General features: G+C 42.2%; 1 protein-coding gene across 3 annotated transcripts in view; it reads right to left on the minus strand.

Moving 5' to 3' along the window:
- The window catches only part of FAM214A (family with sequence similarity 214 member A), a 61,305-nt gene that overhangs the window by 33,256 nt on the left and 5,655 nt on the right, over nt 1-22,394 (minus strand). Inside the window, exon 1 of one of the 3 annotated variants that reach the window (XM_030577042.1) lies at nt 6,798-6,961. The exons of 1 other annotated variant lie outside the window; for it this stretch is intronic. In XM_030577042.1, coding sequence (XP_030432902.1) covers nt 6,798-6,834 — 37 coding nt within the window. In that variant the 5' untranslated portion in view covers nt 6,835-6,961. Of the gene's footprint in view, nt 1-6,797; nt 6,966-22,394 lie in introns of those variants that run through there. One more of the 3 variants, XM_030577045.1, reaches the window with a different exon arrangement.

Below are 22,394 nucleotides of genomic sequence, written 5' to 3' on the forward strand. Positions count from 1 at the left end.
AGCGGGGCAGAGACGACTGTTGACAGGAGAGCTGTTGCTGTATTCAGGACATGAAGAGAGCAACGCATCCCACACACAGGGAGTAGGCTTCATGTTGTCCAAGCAGGCACAGAGAGCACTGATTGGTTGGGAGGCACATGGTCCCAGGATCATCACAGCATCCTTCAGAACTAAAATGAAGAGGATTAAGATGAATGTTGTTCAGCGCTATGTTCCAACTAATGACAGCAAAGAGGAGGATAAAGATTATTTTTACAACAGACTCCAGAAAATATTAGAGATTCTCCCAGAAAAAGACATCATCATCCTTATGGGAGACTTTAATGCCAAAATTGGACCTGACAACACAGGATACGAACAAGTCATGGGGACCCATGCTCTGGGAGAGATGAGTGAGACTGAAGAGAGATTTGTGGATTTGTGTGCACTTAACAATCTGGTCATAGGAGGTAGCATCTTTCCTCACAAGCGGATCCACAAGAGTACCTGGGTATCACCAGCAGGCATGACAGAAAATCAGATCGATCATGTCTGCATTAACAAGAAGTTTAGAAGATCCTTGCAGGACGTTAGAGTTAGAAGAGGAGCAGACGCGGAGTCCGACCATCACTTACTGGTGGCCAGATTGAAGCTGAAGCTGAAAAAGAACTGGATATACACGTCAGACAGAAGAGTGAAGTACAATGTCAGCCTTCTGAAGGACCATAAGACCAAGGAAGATTTTGAACTGAGGCTGAAGAATAAGTTTTCAGTATTACAGGATTGGTCTGAGGAAGAGGAAGACAGTGTACTAAACAGATGGCAGAAAGTGAGAGAGAGAGACTTAGGTCAGTATGTCAGGAAGTGCTTGGAATTAAGAAACACCAGCAGAAAGAGTGGATCACAGCAGAGACCTTGATCAAGATAGAAGATAGAAAGAAGAAGGAGGCAGCAGTCAACAACAGCAGGACTAGAGCAGCAAAGGCCAAAGCTCAAAAAGAGTATGCTGAAGCCCACAGAGCAGTGAAGAGGAATATCAGGAAGGACAAGAGAGAGTATGTGGATGAACTGGCAGCAGAAGTAGAGCAGGCAGCATCAGTGGTAATATGAAACAGCTGTATGATACTACCAAGCGACTGTCTGGAAAGTTCAGCAAGCCAGAACGAACCGTTAAAGACAAGCAGGGAAAGTCTGTAACAGGAATAGAACAACAGATGGGCAGAGCACTTTGAGGAACTCCTGAACAGACCAGCACCACCAAATATCAACTCAGCTAACGAGGACCTCCCAATTAATTGCGATAAACCAACCAGAGACAAGATCAGAAAAGCCATCACCATGATGAAGAATAGGAAGGCAGTTGGACCTGATGACATCCCAGCAGAGGCCCTGAAAGCAGACCTGGATGCTTCAGTGGAAATGCTGTACCCCCTCTTTGAGAAGATATGGGAAGAAGTAGTGATTCCGGTAGACTGGAAAGAGAGATATCTCATCAAAATCCCCAAGAAAGGAGACCTTAGCAACTGTGCCAATTATAGAGGAATCACACTCCTGTCGGTGCCAGGGAAGGTCTTCAACCGAGTCCTCTTAGAGAGAATGAAGGATGCCGTCGATCCACAGCTACGAGATGAACAGGCAGGTTTCCGGTAGAACAGATCATGCACGGACCAGATAGCAACGCTTCGCATCACAGTCGAGCAGTCTATAGAGTGAAACTCCTCGTTGTACATCAATTGCGTTTGATAGCGTGGATTGAGAGAGCCTTTGGAAGCTCCTTCGGCACTATGGCATCCCAGCAAATGTGGTCAACCTGATCAAGAACTCATATGACGGTATACACTGTAGAGTGATCCATGGAGGGCAGCTTACTAACAGCTTCCAGGTGCAAACTGGAGTCAGTTTGTTGTCTGCTTGTTGTCACCACTTCTCTTTCTCCTCGTCATCGATTGGATTATAAAGACATCCACCTACGAGCTTAGGAACGGAATCCAGTGCACGTTGTGGACCCAGCTTGATGACCTGGACTTTGCTGACGACCTTGCACTCCTTTCGCACAGTAAACAGCAGATGCAAGAGAAGATCAACGTAGTGGCAGCCACGTCATCACAGGTTGGCCTCAACATTCACAAGGACAAGACCAAGATCCTTTGGATTAACTCCACTAGCAATGACCCAGTCACACTGAATGGAAGCCCCCTGGAAGAAGTGCAGTCCTTCACCTACCTAGGTAGCATCATCGACCTGCAGGGTGGCACAGACGCAGACATCAAAGTAAGGATTGGTAAGGCAACAGCAGCCTTCTTACAGCTCAAGAACATCTGGAGCTCCAGAGAGCTGTCTTTGGCAATAAAAATTTGACTGTTCAACTCCAATGTGAAATCAGTCCTACTGTATGGAGCTGAAACCTGGAGGACAACCAAAACAACCATCAGGAAGATCCAGACCTTCATAAATAGCTGCCTCAGAAGGCTTCTCCAGATCCGCCGGCCAGACACCATCAGTAACATCCACCTCTTGGAGAGGACCTGTCAACTCCAGCAGAGGAAGGAATCAGAAGAAGGTGGGGTTGGATAGGACATACACTACGCAAGCAGCCAATTAACATCACCAGACAGGCACTGCGGTGGAACCCCCAAGGCAAGTGGAAAAGAGGCCGTCCAAGAAACACCTAGCGACGTGACCTTCAGGCCGATAGCAAAAAAATGGGCTATACCTGGAACCAGTTGGAACGAATGGCCCAGGATAGAGGACTCTGGAGATCTGTTGTTGGTGGCCCATACCCCAATTGGGGTGACGGGCATGAGTGAGTGAGTTCCCAAACTTGGGACGCTGCTTGTGTAAGGAAAGCCCCTAGCAGGCCGGGTCGGTTTGTTTACCTGCCCTATGTCCCTCGGCCCGCACCACTTCCCATTGGCCTGGAGCAACGAACCGCGGGCCAGTAGGAGACTCGATCGGCCAGACCTGCGGATGCGGCAGGTAAACAACCCGGCCTGGCCCAACAGGGGCTTTCCCTACACAAGCAGTATCCCAAGTTTGGGAAACACTGCATTAGAGAAAGAACACTTAGCAGACAGATAGTATTCAGGTTAAGTATGAAATAAGAGACTCAAATTCCTTGAGCTATACCAAGGCAGCCTTCGTGGCATGGTCAGAAGTAACAGTTGCACAGAGAGCTCCTTCACTGTCTGCTGTTAGAAAAGAACTAGCAACAAGAGGCACTGAAGTCACCAGGAGGAATGAGTACAGAGAATTAACTAGGTCACAGAGAATTAGCTAGGTAAACCATGGACCCCATTGTTTGCTGCAATACCCATTTTTAGAGAAGAGAGCTACTTTCATCTTTCTGAATTTCATCTTACTTTCTACTTTCACCTTTCAACTTCCCTTCATCCTGGTTCCCCATCATCACCCCACCCCTAAAACCTTCTCTAGTGTTACAGCCTATTCCTAACTTGTTTCGGTCTGTAACTGATCTTGTGGCATCCTTCTGGACAGCAGTCTTCGCAGAACAGTCTTCACCAAAAAAAAAAAAAATCCTCTCACTAGCCACTCAGGTTATGTCTATAATACAATTAAACACCCGCAGTTGATCCATGTCACTTAACTTGGGCCTGCAGAGCTCAGGCTAAGGGAATGTTTAACTGTGATGTAGACATTTGTGCTTGGGCCGGAGCCCAGGTTTTAAGATCCTGCAAGGAGGGGTAGGGTCCCAGAGCCTAGGCTCCAGCCTGAATGTCTAAACCCCAGTTAAACAGCCCCTTAGCCCAAGTCCAAGTCAGCTGACACAGGCTAGCTGCAGGTGTTTAACTGCACTGTAAACAATACCTTCAGATTACATTCAGCTTCAGTAAGTTTTATTTAAATATTTGTAGTTTACTCTATCTTGGGAAAACCACTGACCAAAGGACTTTGTAGGACGTATTATTAGCCCATCAGGATTTTTTTTTAGTATTCAAGAGGACTAAAATTACATACGATCAAAAATTTCTACTGCTTAAACCAAATATGGGTTTTAAAGATTCTATTTTGCCATATTTTCCTTATCCTAAGTTGTTATATATGTGCAAAACAGTGGATATTAGGTTAATAAGTGTCATTTTTAAATACAGTGCACTTACAGAATGATTTTGAGTAGTTTTATATAATAATATAATATTAATTCTTATATGACAAGGTGATTTATGTATTATTGGGAAAAAACTAAATTAAATTGGCTCTGCTTACCTGAGGGGTAGCCATTGTCTCCTGCCTTGGTTAAATTCATTTTTATTACATCTCAATAACATTTTTAAGCCAAGTATTAACCTTCTACTTGTAGTTAGTTCCCTAGTATTTTATTTCTGTCCTCTTTTTCATTGTCAGACACTCTTTATGGATGAGTTTTTGACTTCAGTAAAACCTCATTTGAGTTTTTTTCTCTGTACCAATGACCCCTCCCCTAAATTCCCACTCAATGTAATCTATATTTTATTTTTATATACATACGATTTAATTTTAAAATGGTCAGGAGACAGAATTTTAAGGATATTAACAACAGGCAGTTTCTTTTTATAAAGGGTTCTGTTATGCTACACACCAATTAAATTTGTGCAGTATTCACAAGATACCCAAAACACTATTACCGTAAATATTTGTAAATACAGATATCAGTCAGGTAAATTAAAAGGATGGCAAAGTTCACTGAGGCTTCTCTAATTTTCTCTGATACTCTTTCCTAGAACAATACTCCTCAGTGAATCACAACAGACAGCCTTACACAAGCCACAAGATTACACCAGTGGGACTATTCCTCCTCATTCCTTAGCAGTAGATAAACATTTAACTCAAAAAGCTTGCTTAAAATCAGAGTTCTGGCCCTTTCTACATCATCAATAAGTCCGACATACAGAACAAGAATATATGTAATTACGTAATCTTTATGCTATTGCCAATATTTTGCAGAATCTTTTACTATGGGAGTTTTCAAACTGTGGGTCGCAACTCAGTACTGGGTCGCGGAATGTGAGGCACAGGCACGTGACGGCTCTGGTCAGCACCGCTGACCGCACCATTAAAAGTGCTGCTGGCGGTGCTGCCCGGCTAAGGCAGGCTGGTCCCTATCTGCTCAAACACTGTGCTGTGGCCAGCAGCATGTTCAGCTCCTAGGCTGGGGGGCCCACAGTGCTCCACATAATGCCTCTGCCCTGAGAACCAGCTCTGCACTCCCATTGGCGGGGTGATGCTTGCGCGCCTCCGCCTAGGAGCTCGACCTGCTGCTGGCTGCTTCTGGGGCGCAGTGCAGTCTGTGGTGCCACAACAGATAGGAAGACTGCCTTGGCACCCCTGCTGCGCCACTGACAGGGAGCCAGTCGAGGTAAGTCCACACCCTAACCCCACACACCAATCCCCTGTGCCAGCCCTCAGCCCCCCCCAACCTCAGAGCCCCTTCCTGCACCCCAAACCCCTCGTACCCAGCCCCACCCCAGAGCCTGCACCCCCAGCCCAGAGTCATGACCCCCTCCTGCACACCAATCCCCTGCCCCAGCCCTGAACCACTCTCACATCCCAATCCCTTCATCCCCAACTCCGTTGGGTCATGGGCATCAACAATTTCCTTCAACTGGGTTGCCAGAAAAAAAAAAAAAGTTAGAAAACCACTGTTTTACTACACACAGTGAAAGACATCAACATCCTGTATTCGGCACTTGAGCTAGATCAATTATATTATTAAACAGTAGTTTAAACACACAGCATAGCGATAGCTGAACAGCCAATGAGGACAAGCTACTACTTTATCAAATATTACAGTCTGCTTCTCTAGCTGCCCAAGTGAAGACTCATTTGCATAAACTTTATTTGCCTAGAGTAAGCACATCATTACAACAGAGTGACAATACTGGGATGCACTCAGCTAATAGCACAAATGAAAGCACTGTAATAATTTCCCTGTGTTGTTAAAGGAACTTGACCTACATTTAAAAAAAAAAAAAATAGGACACAAAAGAAACACACATTCAGTTAAGTCTTGTATTTTCACTCCCAATACAAAAAAAACAAACAGAGCAGCTACATATGGCTATAAAAACTATTCCAGGGCTATTAGTACACATGGCATTATATCAGATGTCCACTTTAAAATGCCACAAGTAGTAGTTTCCCTTCCTGCTACTCAGATATATATACGGTAAATTAATTTTTTAAAAACCCTCTCACCTTCATTTCTTCAGATGGATGTATCATTGGATCCAGGTATAAAGTGAAAGGGAGAACACATCTTCAGTAAAGTATATATTCAATATTTTTAAAACAATATTTTTAAACTTTTAAGTTCAAAATTTAATTCTCAAGCTCATAACTTGAGAAGCAAAATTTTCAATAAGCTTACTTTTGTCACCTTGTCAAATTTAGTACCAATTGAGTCTCTGAAAAAAGTCTAAAATCATTGAGAAACAAGTTTGTGCTATAATAGGAAGAATTTATTTATTCCAGTCCCTCTCCTCAGCCCCACCTCACTATCTTTAAAACCTTATTGCATTAAAGGAGAACCATGGTGTTTGACAGGCCTCTCTTTCCTTTCTTACATCCTGCCTGCCCTCACCCCTTTTTTTGTTCTGATCAACAATATAATCAAAATTGTATTTCTAGTATGATTTGAAGAAAAAGAACTACAAAAATGTTGAATGTAAATCATGTGAGTTTAATATTTTCAAGCTGACACTGTTAATCACAAGTGTGTAAAAATTCTATGTCCATTTGAAAGGAGAACCCACCCTCATAAACATTTAGTCAAAACTGGAAAAAAATTAAGCATTTAAAATTACTTCCTTCAATTTACACACCTTCTCTATGCAGCCCTTTGTTTCCACTGTAAACCATACTGGAATCCTTGTGTAAAGGAAGTTGCCTCCTAGCTGCAAATGGGCTACACTGGCAGTATCTGAGAGATCCAGATGTCTGCAGTGGTTAAAACAAAATGTTCAGCTTTGGGTGCATATTTAGCCTCCCCGTGCAAGACATTTTTTCACAAAGAAGGCAGAGTAAGAGTGCACATAGCAACAACACTCACAGCTGATTGGGTGGAAGGCGTGCTTAAACCCTTTACTGCTCATAAGGTCTACTACAGTTTCCTGTCTGCTTGGCAGCAGTATCTTGTTTTCTTTTCTCCTCTTGTGAACTCAGCTGTGTTTGGGCAAGCGGAGAGGAGAACAGCAAAAGACCAGTACAAAGTATTAGAAGCTACTAAAAATGGTACTAAAGTGCTTTTAAAAATAAAAATATATAAACTGACCTAATTATTTACTTACAGCATTGTATGAAGGGTGAAGTGTCAGGGAATTCACTTGTTACACTGTATAAAGATTTCACAGTCTTACATTTACACAGAGAAACACTTACACAGAGGAATCCTTAGTGCACAATTAGATTTACACAGAGGAACTCCTAGTGCAAGAAAATAATTCACAATTAAAAATAACCCTACCAAATAAGAGTATCAATTGACAGTAAGGACACATACTAGATCACAGTAAACTGAATACTAGACAGGCAAAATTACAAAACGCTGTGCAATGGGAAAAATATGTACACACTCTTACATAGAAAACCCCTGTGGTTTAGCCAAGTATATATATGGACATTTTACCATGTATACCAATTAACTATGTATTCAGAGTGTGTGTAGGAAAAGTCACCCAATTTTTACATATCAACAGATCTCTGTGCCATTAGCGATGATGGAGGACAGAAGCAATCTCAGAGTACTGGAAAATGGCACATATAGCACCTATCTATAGAAGAGGAATAAGGACAGCCTAGGGAATTATAGACCACTCAGCTTAACTTCAGTAATCAGAAAAAAAATGGAGCAAATAATCAACAATTTGTAAGCACAAGATAATAAGGTGATAAGTAACCATCAACATGGATTTTTCAAAAACAAACCAACCTAACATCCTTCTTTGATAGGTTAAAAAGACTTACGGATAGGGGAGAAGCAGTATATGTGATACATCTCAATTTTAGTAAGGCTTTTGATACTGGCTCACATGACCTTCTCATAAACAAACTAGGGAAATATAGCCTAGACTAACCTCCTTTAAGGTGGGTGCACAACTGACTGGAAAAACCACACTCAGAGAGTAGTTATCAATGGTTCACAGTCTAGCTAGAATGGCATATCGAGTGATGTCCCGCAGGGATCTTGGGTCCAATTCTATTCAATGTCTTTATAAATAATTTGGATAATGACAGAGTATATTTATAAAGTGTGCGGATGATACCAAACTGGGAGGGGCTGTAAGCACACTGGAGAACAGGACTAGAATTCAAAATAAGCTTGAGAAAATGAAGAAATAGTCTGATATCAATAGGATGAAATTCAATAAGGATAAATGCAGTGTACTACACTTAGGAAAGAATAATCACCTGCACAAATACAACATGGGAAATGACTGCCTAGGAAGGAGTACTGAAGAAAATAATCTGGCATTTATAGTGGATCACAAGCTAAATATGAGTCAACAACAGAATACTGTTGCTAAAAGAACGAACATCATTCTGAGATGATTTAGCAGGAGTTTTGTGAGCAAGACGTGAGAAGTAATTCTTCCACTCTACTCAGCACTGATAATGCCTCAACTGGAGTACTGTGTCCAGTTCTGGGCACCACAATTTGGGAAAGATTGGACTTTCTCCAATTTGTCCATGAGGAGAACAACAAAAATGATTACAAAGTCTAAAAAACATGACCTATGAGGAAAGACTGAAAAAACTGGGTTTGTTTAGTTTAGAGAAGAGAAGAGAAGACTGAGGAGGGACATGAAAACAGTTTTCAAGTAGGTAAAAGGTTGTTATAAAGAGCAGGATGATGAATTGTTCTCATTATCCACTGAGGACAGGACAAAGGGTAATGGGCTCGCATCGCAGCAAGACAAATTTAGTTTAGACATTAGGAAAAACTTCCTAACTGAAAGGGTAGTTAAACACTGGAAAAAATTACCTAGGGTACAACCACGCCACAAAGAAAAACCTGGGGCACCAAGTGTCAGGGCCAGATTAACTGACTCTGGCTCACTGATTTTGGGCTGTAGAGCTAAAAAAAAAAAGCAGCATAGACTTTTGGGCTTGGACTAGAACCCAGGTTCTGAGACCCTTCCTGGGTTTCAGAGCCTGGGCTCTAGCACAAGCCCAAACATCTACACTGCTATTTTTAGCCCAGGAGCCCAGGCTAAGAGAACCCAAGTCAGTTGACCCAGTCTCTGAGATTTGTTTTCCTTTGCAGTATAGAAATCCCAAAGTCTACATCCCAGCCAATGCAAACTTACTTCCTAAAACATGTTCTAGTTCTTCGTCTAGTCCAGTTTTAAAATGACTCAAGTGGAAGACAATTACAGTCTAATAGTTCTCACCATTAGAACACACACACTGGGTGAGGAAAATTTTCATCCCATTATTCATTCTCATACCTCTTCGCACTACGTACTCTAATTCTTGGACCTACTTGGTATTTACATTCTTTAAAGAATGGCTGTCTTAGTAGCTATCTGGCCATGCTATAAATATTTTGATTTTAATCTTTCCTCACAGGTTATTCTATTCAGCCCTTTAATCATCTGTTGCTCTTCGTACAAATCCAATTTGTTTTGATATTTCTAATGTTGTAGAGCCCAATAATGCATGTGGTAGTCTAGACGCAGTCTCAATAGCAACTTTGCTATGTTACTAAATTTTACTGTGTTGCAAAACAACTACGAAAAAAGAAAATTAGCTGCCATGATACTGGCCATAACTTAGTAGTCAATGTAGACCAGGCCTCATTGTGTGCATCATGTCTGCAATTGCACATCAAGCAGCATACTTTAACTGTGCCTTCCAGCGCATCCAAAATATATCTCATAACAACACAGCTACTGACATGTCTCAAATGGAGAGGGGTAACTAGTGGTGTTCCCCAAGGGTCAGTCCTAGGACCAATCCTATTCAATTTATTCATAAATGATCTGGAGAAAGGGGTAAACAGTGAGGTGGCAAAGTTTGCAGATGATACTAAACTACTCAAGATAGTTAAGACCAAAGCAGATTGTGAAGAACTTGAAAAAGATCACTCAAAACTAAGTGATTGGGCAACAAAAATGTCAAATGAAATGTAATGTGGATAAACGTAAAGTAATGCACATTGGAAAAAATAACCTCAACTATACATACGATATAATGGGGGCTAATTTAGCTACAACGAGTCAGGAAAAAGATCTTGGCGTCATCGTGGATAGTTCTCTGAAGACGTCCACGCAGTGCGCAGAGGCGGTCAAAAAAGCAAACAGGATGTTAGGAATCATTAAAAAGGGGATACAGAATAAGACTGGGAATACACTATTGCCCTTATATAAATCCATGATACGCCCACATCTTGAATACTGTGTACAGGTGTGGTCTCCTCACCTCAAAAAAGGTATTCTAGCACTAGAAAAGGTTCAGAAAAGGGCAACTAAAATGATTAGGGGTTTGGAGAGGGTCCCATCCGAGGAAAGATTAAAGAGGCTAGGCCTCTTCAGCTTGGAAAAGAGGAGACTAAGGGGGGATATGATAGAGGTATATAAAATCATGAGTGATGTGGAGAAAGTGGATAAGGAAAAGTTATTTACTTATTCCCATAATACAAGAACTAGGGGTCACCAAATGAAATTAATAGGTAGCAGGTTTAAAACAAATAAAAGAAAGTTCTTCTTCACACAGCACACAGTCAACTTGTGGAACTCCTTACCTGAGGAGGTTGTGAAGGCTGGGACTATAACAATGTTTAAAAGGGAAATGGATAAATTCATGGTGACTAAGTCCATAAATGGCTATTAGCCAGGAAGGATAAAGAATGGTGTTTCTAGCCTCTGTTCATCAGAGGATGGAGATAGATGACAGGAGAGAGATCACTTGATCATTGCCTGTTAGCTTCACTCCCTCTGGGGCGCCTGGCATTGGCCACTGTCGGTAGACAGATAGTGGGCTAGATGGACCTTTGGTCTGACCCAGTACAGCCATTCTTATGTTCTTAATGCCTGAAAGCATACCCAAACAAAAGTAGTACGATAGTCAGCCATGCTGAGCTTAGTGAATTTTAACCACTCAGCACAAGCATTTTCAAAAAAAAAAAAAAAAAAAAAGAAAAACCAAAAAAAAAGAAAAAAAACTGAACATTATGGAACAATAATTGACAAATACCAACACAAGGCTATTAAAATGAAACTGAAATGTTTAACCTTGAAGTGTTAAATTAATATTAGACTGAAATTCAGTTCCCTCTTCCCTATTCTTTCTTTCATCAAGCTCCTCGCCCTCTACCTTTAAATACACAACTGCCTGCCTTATCCTATAACAGGGATCGGCAACCTTTGGCACGCGGCCCACCAGGGTAAGCCCCCACTGGCCGCACTGCAGCTCCCACTGGCCGCAGTTCCCCGTTTAAGGCCAATGAGAGCTGCAGAAAGCATTGTGGGCCGAGGGTTGTGCTAGCTGCCACTTCCTGCACCCCCACTGGCTTGGAGTGGCAAACTGCGGCCAGTAGGAGCCATGATTGGCCGAACCTGCGGACACGGCAGGTAAACAAACCGGCCCAGCCCGCCAGGGTAACGGGCCACCTGCCAAAGGTTGCTGATCCCTGTCCTAAAACAAAACCTCCTGCTCTTCACTTCCAAATTCCTTAAGCATTGTAATCCACTCCTGCTGTTTCAACTTCATAACCAGTTAGGCCTGGTCCACTCTAGAAAATTAGGTCAGTTCAACTACGTCTGTCAGGGATGTGAAAAATCCACACCCTAAGCAGTGTAGTTAAGCTGAACTAAGTCCCTGTGTTGACAGTGGTAGGTCGACAGAAGAATTTTTCCATCTACATAGCTACCACATCTCAGGGAGATGGATTACCTACACCAACAGGCGAGCCCCTCCCATCGGCATAGGTAGTGTTTACACTGAAGCACTACAGCAGTGCTACTTAGAGTTGCCAACTTTCTAATCATAGAAAACCAAACATCTCTGCCCTGCCCCTTCTGAGGTCCTGCCCCCTGATTGCTCCATACCCCCTCCCTCTGTCGCTCGCTCTCCCCCACGCTCTCTCACTTATACCGGGCTGGGGTAGGGGGCTGGGGTGTGGGAGAGTGAGGGCTCCACCTGGGGGAGCAGGCTCTGGGGTGGGGCCAGGGATGAGAGGCTTGGGGTGCAGAAGAGGGCTCTGGGCTAGGGTAGAGGGTGCGGGGGGGGTATGGGCTCTGGGGGGCAGCCTCTGGATGGGGCCAGAAATGAGGGGTTCAGGGTGCAGGAGAGGGCTCTAGGCTAGACCAGAGTGCAGGAGGGGGTGAGGGCTCCAGCTGAGGGTGCAGGCTCTGAGGTTGGGCCAGGGATGAGGGGTTTGGGTTGCAGGAGGAGGCTCAGGGCTGGGACAAGGGGTTGGGGTGCTGGGGAGGTGACGGCTCCCACTGGAGATATGGGCTCTGGGGTGGGTCCGGGGATGAGGGGTTTGGGGTGCAGGAGAGGGGGTTGGGGTGAGCAGTGCAGGGTCCTGGTGGCACTTACTGCGGCTCCCAGGAAGCAGACAGCATGTTCAGTCCCCAGGTGTATGGGCAGCCAGGGACGCTCCATGTACTGTCCTCACGCCTGCAGGTGCCTCCCTCACAGCTCCCATTGGTCGCAGTTCCTGGCCAATGGGAGCTGTTGAGGCAGCACTTGGACCAGGGGCAGCGAAACCTTCACGGCCGTCCATGTGCCTAGGGGCCGCAGGGACCTGGCAGCCACTTCCAGAACCCGCACAGAACCAGGGCAGGCAGGGAGCCTGCCTTAGCTCCGGGTCCCCGTTGTACTACCAACCAGACTTAACAGCTCAGTCGGCGCCACCAGATTCCCTTTTCCACCGGGTGTTCCAGTCGAAAACCAGACACCTGGCAACCCTGGTGCTATTATAGCGCTTTCAGTGTAGAAAGCCCTTACTCTATTCTTGAATTACTGTAATCTGTCTTTTACCTCTACACTTCAGCAAAATCTCTCTCTACAAAGGTCATTAATGACCATTTCTTAGTCAGATATGGGCCTCTTGTCAGCCGTTGGCCTCCTTGAATTACTGTATTGTATTTTGTTGATAGAAAATAAGTTTTATTAAATTATTTGCAGGTGAAATAAGTATGGTTCAATGCTGTACGAGAGATACATGTTACATAACAAGGCATCATGAACAGAGTGTGTGTGAGCTTCTAAACGAAGCTGATTTTATGGCACAGCATGAGCCTTCAACAATTATACATTTTTTGCAGCATTAGAAAATAACATTGGTTTTCAAATTACATTTAAAAAAAAATCCAAACACCCCTAAAGGAATTAGAATTAAATTTTCCATTGAAACTAAATTCTTCAGTACTCTTCCAACCTCTTTGGCCCATCTGCAGTTGTTATATCTGAACATTCCAAGTACTGCATGAGAATAGTTATTACTGTAGCTATGGCAGCAACCGTTGTTAATCACCCCTCTCTTCATACTCCTAACTTTCCAGATGTATTCCTTTTGGGCTTCAATTTTCCTGTTTCGTCTCTGCACAATGTTGAAATTTGAATAGAATCCTTTTGACCCTTTCTGAGTTATAAAGTAGTGCAATGGAGAGGTGAGGGAATAACATTTTTCCGCTCAATGTAAAAAAAAAAAAACCCTCCCCAAATCATGTTTTTATTGAAAAATAACATCTGAAGTTTGAAACCTGGCATGAATAATATTCTTAATAAAATCTGTGTACTTTATTAGGTTTGGGGGAAAAAAAGTGCAAATTAAAGTTAAAATCATTGAGGGGTAGAGAGGAAGATTCACTCCTAAGCAGGCTCAATAGGTATCTGCTATTATTTTAGCTGAACGATAATTAATCTTATCATTCTCTGTTCAGGCTGATCCCGATAGTCTAGTCCTTACTCAGGCCTGGTCTACACTACGTGTTTAAACCAATTTTAGCAGCATTAAACCGATTTAACTCTGCAACTGTCCACACAGCGAGGCCCTTTATATCGATATAAAGGGCACTTTAAACCAGTTTCTGTACTCCTCCCCAACGAGAGGAGTAGCGCTGAAATCGGTATTATCACATCGGATTAGGGTTAGTGTGGCCGCAAATCGACGGTATTGGCCTCCGGGCGGTATCCCACAGTTCACCATTGTGACTGCTCTGGACAGCAATCCAAACTCGGATGCACTGGCCAGGTAAACAGGAAAAGCCCCGTGAACTTTTGAATTTCATTTCCTGTTTGCCTAGCGTGGAGCTCTGATCAGCACGGGTGGCCATGCAATCCCAAATCCAAGAAGAGCTGCAGCATGGGCCGTACAGGAGATACTGAATCTGACTGCTGTATAGGGAGACAAATCTGTTCTATCACAGCTCCGTTACAGAAGACGAAATGACGAAGCATTTGAAAAAATCTCCAGACTATGATAGACAGAGGGCACAGCACAGTGCTGTGTGACAAGTGTAACGGAAAGCCAAAGAATCAAATGGATGCTCATGGAGGGAGGGAGTGGGTACTGAGGACTCCAGCTATCCCATGGTCCCCACAGTCTCCGAAAAGTATTCGCATTCTTGGCTGAGCTCCCAATGCCTGTAGGGTCAAACACATTGTCCGGAGTGTTTCAGGGTATATGTCATCAATTTACCACCCATCCGCCCCGTGAAAGAAAAGGGAAAAAATCGTTTCTTGACGTTTTTATATGTCACCCTATGTCTACTGTATGCTGCTGGTAGACGCGGTGCTGCGGGAATGAATAGCAGCATCCTCCTCTCCCCTCCTCTCCCTGGTGGCAGACAGTACAATATGACTGCTATCCATTGTCATCATCAGCCTATGAGTGCTCCTGCCTGTCCTCAGGTGAGGTCGGCCGGGGGCGCCTGGGTAAAAATAGGAATGACTCCCAGTCATTCCTGGTAGATGGTACAGAACGGCTGGTAACCGTCCTCATCATAGCAACTGGGGGCTGAGTTCTATCAGCCCCCCCCCACCCTTTCATGTCTAAAGGAAAGATTCTGTACTGCCTGGACTATCATAGCAGCTGGAGGCTGCCTCCTCCTCATTTTATCTCACTGAAAAGTCAGTGTTTCTTATTCCCGCATTCTTCTTTATTACTTCATCACACAAATGGGGGACACTGCCACGGTAGCCCAGAAAGATTAAGGGAGAAGGGAATCAACGGGTTGGGTTGTTGCAGGAGCACCTCCCATGAATGGCATGCAGCTCATCATTTCCGCGGGATCTGACACGGAGCGCTGTGCTCTCTGGTTCTCTAGTACACTTGCCCCATGTTCTAGGCAGGACTGACTATTTTTAGATAAACCATAAAGGAAGGATTAACTCGGGGAGTCATTCCCATTTTTGTCTTTGCGCCCCCGGCTGACCTCAGCTAAGGCCAGCCAGGAGCACCCATGACAGCAGCAGACGGTACAGAACGACTAATAACCGTCATCTCATCGCCAATTTACAACGGCACAGAAGGCGGTACAGAACGACTCGTAACCAATGGCAAATGAATGCTGCTGTGTAGCGCTGCAGTACCGCCTCTGTCAGCGGCATCCAGTACACATACGGTGACAGTGACAAAAGGCAAAACGGGCTCCATCGTTGCCATGCTGTGGCGTCTGCCAGGGCAATCCAGGGAAAAAAGGTGCGATATGATTGTCTGCCGTTGCTTCCACGGAGGAAGGAATGAGTGACATTTACCAAAAATCACCCGCGACACTGTTTTTGCACCATCATGCATTGGGATCTCAACCCAGAATTCCAATGGGCCGGGGAGACTGCGGGAACTATGGGATAGCTACGGGACAGCTACCCACAGTGCAACGCTCCGGAAATCGACACTAGCCTCAGTACATGGACGCACATCGCCGAATTAGAGTGCTTAGTGTGGCCGTGTGCACTCAACTTTATACAATCTGTTTTACAAAACAGGTTTACGTAAAATCGGAATAATCCCGTAGTGTAGACATACCCTCAGTGACTACTGGTGTGAAATTCCCTTCTCTATGGAAACACAGTTTAAAAAAAAAAAAGAAAGAAAGAAAGGACACACACAGCCTTGCCATCAGACAACTCAAGCAGAAAGACAAAGCAGAGACTTAGGGGTGAGGTCAGGGGTTTCTCTTCAGTTGTGGATGCATTTTGAAAATTTAGACGACACAGACAAGTAAACGTACTGCTGCCCTGTTTACCCAGACTTACAAAAAATGCTCAGACAAAACAACTAGAAGTAGAAATGGTGAAAACTAACCCCTTTTTCCTTGCCCATACATTTCACATCTTCCATAAAAAAGTAACTCAAGTGTTTTCCCTAACATCCCTTCCATCCACACACAAAATCCCCTTGCCTGAGTTTAGTGGCGCTTTCAACCCAGGAGAAGTGGCACAGTTGCTGGTCTGAGCTACAGCCTAGGTTCTACTTTCACTAGAGCTGCTAGCCTGTCCATTTTGCAGCAAGGATGCAAGCTAAACCACTCAAGTGCTGATAATCCTCCAATGCCTTCCCACAATTCATTGGAAAAAATCAGAGTGTCTCAGCATAAAGAACCATGGGATATGCCCCCAGAAGTCTAGTAACACACACGAGTGAGTGTAGTGCCAGTAAGGACCCAGAATCTTGGGTATGGCTTTGAAGTGTGGATGCTCACACCCACGCGAAGCTGAGTGCCAATCATCCAAGCTAACTCTGCAATGAACATATATTCTCAGATGTGAACTTTAAAGCCTAAATGGGATCACTATGGTCCTAATCCTGCTGCCACTGAAGATAATGGCAAAATCCACTGACCTCGGTGGAAGCACATCAGGGCCTTAAATGACATTAGGTACAAACTATTAAGGAGATTAATTTTTAAAATGCTAATATAATATTAACGCAGAATGCTTAATACAATATTTCCTGGAAGAATTTAAATATTTAAAAATAATTCTAAGTCTAAACATGCATCCCTCTTGCCCCTCAAGTATTTACAGAAGGACTTCTGAAAGCACAGTAACAGAAATATAGATCTGTTGATGCCTCCAAGCCACCATTATATTTATCATTTGTATTATGATAGCCCCAAGAAGCTCCATCTGAGATTGGAACCCCATGAATGCGGTCTTGTGCAAACAAACAGACACATACAGTCCTTGCTATGAAGGCCTTACAGTGAATTTATCAAACAGACAAAGGGTAGGAAGAAAAAAATAGAGGCAGAGAAGGGTGAAGGAACTTACTCAAGGTCACAAAGCAGGTCAGTGGCAAAGCCAGGAACAGAAACCCAGGTCTCTTAATTCACAGCCCTATCCACTACACCAGTGTTTCCCAAACTTGGGACGCTGCTTGTGTAGGGAAAGCCCCTGATCCCAGCCGGTTTGTTTACCTGCTGCACCTGCAGGTCTGGCCGATCATGGCTCCCACTGGCCGCGGTTCGCTGTTCCAGGCCAATGGGAGCTGCTAGAAGTGGCATGGACCACGGGACGTACTGGCTGCCGCCTCCAGCAGCTCCCATTGGCTCCAATGGGAGCCACGATCAGCCAGACCTGCGGACATGGCAGGTAAACAAACTGGCCCAGCCCACATGAGGCTTTCCCTACGTGAGTGGCATCCCAAGTTTGGGAAACACTGCACTAGACCACGTTTCTATACCTTTTTGATTTTCTAATATGAGTGAGTAAATCATCTGTGCTTTTCCTCACCAACCAACACATTTCAACTTTTCCTTATTCTTACCAGAAATTAGCAATCTTTGACTTTGTTTTAAGGTGACTATAAATCTGAATCTTTTTGCAACACTAATGGTATTAAATTGTAAGTCAAAATATATTTCTATAACTAGAAATATCTCTAAATATCTTACCTCTTCCTTCTGTCCAAGTGTAACCTTAAGGTTTTCCCACCCCGCCTCTTGGACATTCTCACGGAAACTTAAGAAAAAAAACCTGCACTATTAAATAGACAGTTACCAACAAATTAGTTAACATTGCTGTCAGGTCCCTAGCTTTTTTATGTCCTGATTTTAACAATGCAGCATTAACTTTCCATTAATGCAGTTGTCCACAGCTAGTATCACAAGCATATTAGATTTAGGATGTTAGAACTCTAGAGAAATAACAAATTAGGAAACAGAGCACTGATTAGTGGTGCAAACTATTTCTTCTTCACCCATGAGAGATTTGTTATGTAGCATGGAAAATCTTGAAAGATCGCGTGCTATTAAAATATTCCAGAGCATGTAACCAAAAATATTATGCATCCAGTAGTGCAGTTAAATAGTTCAGATGGAAACAGTGTTATGGAAATAAGCTGCATTATTTTGAATTTGTTCTTTTCAGAATCATTGCAGACAAAACTATACACACACCAATGATTTTGGATTTATTTGCAATGAGACTGTGATCATGTTCAGAACACAAATTAGGTTTCCACCCCATTTTGCTACCTGAAGTGCTTTATTCACCTCCCTGACTTCATACGTAGTTATTCTCTCTACATTCCCCAAGCCCTTCTTAGAAACAGTCCCTCTATTCACCATTAGTATGGTTTCATTTTTTAGGTCTACATAATTTTAGAAGGTTCTCTGGCACAGTGTCCAACAGGTTTTTTTTCTCTACAGTTGTTTAAAGCTGCTAACATTAAAAGTTAGGCCAATATTCATTGCTACAAAATCTACCATAATAAATTAAAATAAATTCTATACATATATACATTATCTGATGAGCAAAATTGTGTCAGAATTTTGATTTGGTCAAAATAACTAGTATAATTACATGAAAGTGATTGGAGAACATTTGTGATGGTCATATCATTTAATTAAATTACTGTTTGTTTACAGGCAGCCTTTTAAAAAGTCTCTTTTAGAATTTCAGTATCAGCAAATTGTATATATAATCCAAGTATAAGTGTACATTGTTTACTGTGTATAACTGCATATATACCAAAGGAAGAATGAAAAGGCCAAAGAGAGGGAGTGAGGGATATGCTATGAATAGAGAATTTTCAGGAACTAGAAGTGAGATCGTACACACACACACAAAGCCCCATATTGCTCCATTTGCATTCACGCAAATTGTTTATGTGATTAACTGCCTATTCATGCATGAAGTCCGATTTACTTGAGAAATTACAAGTGCAAAAGTGACTATTGAACTATATGTGCACTTCTGAGACCACTACACTACATGTTTGAAGACCTAATTTGGCCTTAATATATCAGCAGGGGGGGAGAGTGGAATTTTATTCTATAATGTACTTTAAACTGAAGTCAATCAGCAAAAGTTGTAAGGCAAGTAATTTGGGCCTGGCAGGCACTCAGCTCTTCTAATGACTTAAATGTGACCTCTAAAATTAAGAACAGGATAGCAATGCCTAAGATTCCATATATGTTGAACCCTAAGGATCTGACCCAGTGAAAAGTCCTACTTGACTTCAGTGAGTGCTAGATCAAGTCACAAGGGCCAAATCCACAGACCTGTGCGCAGCTCAGTCCACACAACAGGGTTTCTGTAAGATCAAGGCTATACTAGAAACTTTTGCCAATTTTTGATATTGGCAAAAGCCCGAGCGTAGACACAGTGAAACCAGAAAAAAACATACATTTGCCAGCCTAGCTTCTACATTAGACTGGCAAAACCACTCTTATACTGCAAAAGCTACATCTATACTAGGTAGGTCTGCAGGTATACCTAGTGTAGACGAGGCCTAACAGTGCAGGGGAAGACACTTCAATGTGGAGACTTATTGCCTTTGCACTCGTCACTGCACTTCCTCCAACATGGGGGGTGAGGTGGATAGCCAGAACCCATGTAGTTGCAGTACCACCAGCCCCACCATCCCCATGCTCTCTTCCAAGATAGCATGAGCTCAACTCCATCCCTAGACATATAAAGTGAAACCACACCAGAGCAGCTCTCTCCAGGGCTCTGGTGAAGACGGAAATTCTAAATTCTTAAGATTTTCCACCTCACTGATGAAGTTATCCAATTGCCTTTAGCAGTTTGCCTTTCAGTACTATTAATATTATTCAATTTTTGGCAATAAATGTAAGTTTTCACAATAGGAAACATTTTAATTAAGTCCATTTATAAATAACTAGTGTTTTCTTCTTAAAAGTCTCATTATTAATACAAAGAAAACCATCCTCTCATGGTTAAAATTTTACTTAAACCAAACTTTTATAGTAATCTATTACTACTAGAATGTACAGTCTTGTTTTGGCAGCAAAGGGGTGGATATTAAAGAAAAATCAAAGAAACCAGAACCCAACTCCTCAACAAAAAGAAAAAAGATCTTGATTTCTAACTCCATGTATGCATATGTACACTGCATACTACAAGAACAAATCTGTTTTCCCCACAGATTAAGGCTAGACAGCTTCATGCCTTATAAATGGAATTTCAGTGTAATATTCTGACTGTCCATCAATGCGATTTTCATCCGATTCATCTTTTCTTTTTTTTCTTTTCTTTTCTTTTCTTTTTTTTTTTTTTTTTTAAGATTACGCTATAGAAGTAATTTTAAGATTAGGAAAAGCACTCCCATGCCTCCTCCTCTCTCCAACCATCTTATTCTCACCCTCTCTGCACTTAACCATGGCATCAGAGCCACAACTGATCATTTTCAAAATAATTTCTCCACTAAATAGGAAGCAGCACCCCCTTCAGTTCAATCTCCCCTTCCCTGCATTTATTTACCTGTGGCACCTATAGCCAGACGCATAATTGAAACATATTTAGAATGATAGTTTCCTTATTAAACAGGAAGTAGCATCATCTCCACTTTTTCTTTATGTTGTCTACATAACTTGTATTATTCATTTTAAACTGTGGTAACGTTCCAAAATGTAACAATAACAAAAATGAGTATTTAAGACACTATTTTATTGGGGGAGTAGATATTATAAAATTAAGAGGTCTGTATTACAATGTTGTATGGGTAGGGCTCTTCATTTTCTGTTTTTATTTTATTTAATTTTTTCCCAGGAATTTATCAGTGTTTATTACCACAACAACAAAATCAGGTGAAAATCAGTGCAAAATACTATTAATAAATTTTTCTGGGTAAATATAGGGGTTTATTTTGGTGGCTGGAAAGACAAGAGAAAAAAAGTATTCAGCAGATTAATGCTTTGAATTCCTTTCATCAGTGTGGCTTGCTGCAGAACTATAAAACAGAACTCAAAACATAATGCCACTTCTGAGTTTAAGAAAACAATATCTCTCTAATCTCCAAATACATTTTTTCATTTGAATAAACAGTTTACTCTTGTAGACTTGGAACTATTAGCCTATAAATATTTACATTTAATAACTGGACCACATCATTTGCAGCACATACACTCAACATCATTCTTTTCTCCTGTTTTTGTTTAAAACTTTTGAATACTTCCTTGTGTTCTGAAGTGTATTCTGACACAGATTTCTGTTTTCTTCCCATTTTAGTGTGTAAAATCTTTAAACAGTTATCTGCTAACAGCTTGAAATGTGTACGTGGGGGGTGTGAGATTTATCAGTACATTCAGATGCACACGCACTTCATAGCTTGCATGTGTGCCTGTTTGTTGTGTGTATATTCTAGACCAGTGTTTTCCAAACTTGGGACACTGCTTGTGTAGGAAAAGCCCCTGGCAGGCTGGGCCGGTTCGTTTACCTGCTGCATCCGCAGCTCCCATTGGCTCCTGTGGCAAGGGGCTTTCCCTACACATGCAGCATCCCAAGTTTGGGAAACACTATTCTAGACTAATACATAGCCTTACTTCAACAGGCAGCTTTGCATATACACACAAACAAATATATTATTGTAATACATATACAATATCTCATGCAATCTATTGTATTTTCCTAATAAAACATACATATATACGTTTGAATGATACAAAAGTAGGATGAAAATCATAACTGAATAATACTTTGTAAAGCCCAGGAATTTTTTCAGTAAAAATCGGTTTAAACTGAAAATGAAGAGGCTTATGTATGGGACATTATTTTTTTTTAAAAAGGTCTGTTCATTATTTGATCTATTTGCTGTACTATTCACCACTTGTTAAAATACTTGCCAAGGATGCCCCTGTGAAGTTAAACACACAAATTATGCCTGAAACAAAAGTTTCCCCCTTAACAATGTCCCCTTGAAAAAAAAATGCACTCAGTATAAATTGGCCAGGGGAAGAAGTGCTCATGCAAACAGGCTCCCAACTGGAATTGGTTGGGAATTTTTCAGCAAAACTTTTCTCTTCAGAAAATGTCAATTAAAAGCAAAATTTATCTGTTTCAACAAAACTTTCATCTGGAAAGGTTTCTCAGATGCAGGACAGGCTATCTGCTATTCTGTTTTGTTTCTTCCCCTGGCCCTCACAAAAAATTTTTTCAAAAGGTCTCAGTTTCATTCTAATATAAACGAAAAATTCTAAAACCTCAAAATTTTTCACAACACT

The sequence above is a fragment of the Gopherus evgoodei genome, chromosome 10, assembly GCF_007399415.2.
Source record: "Gopherus evgoodei ecotype Sinaloan lineage chromosome 10, rGopEvg1_v1.p, whole genome shotgun sequence".
In the NCBI taxonomy this organism is placed as follows: domain Eukaryota; kingdom Metazoa; phylum Chordata; order Testudines; family Testudinidae; genus Gopherus; species Gopherus evgoodei.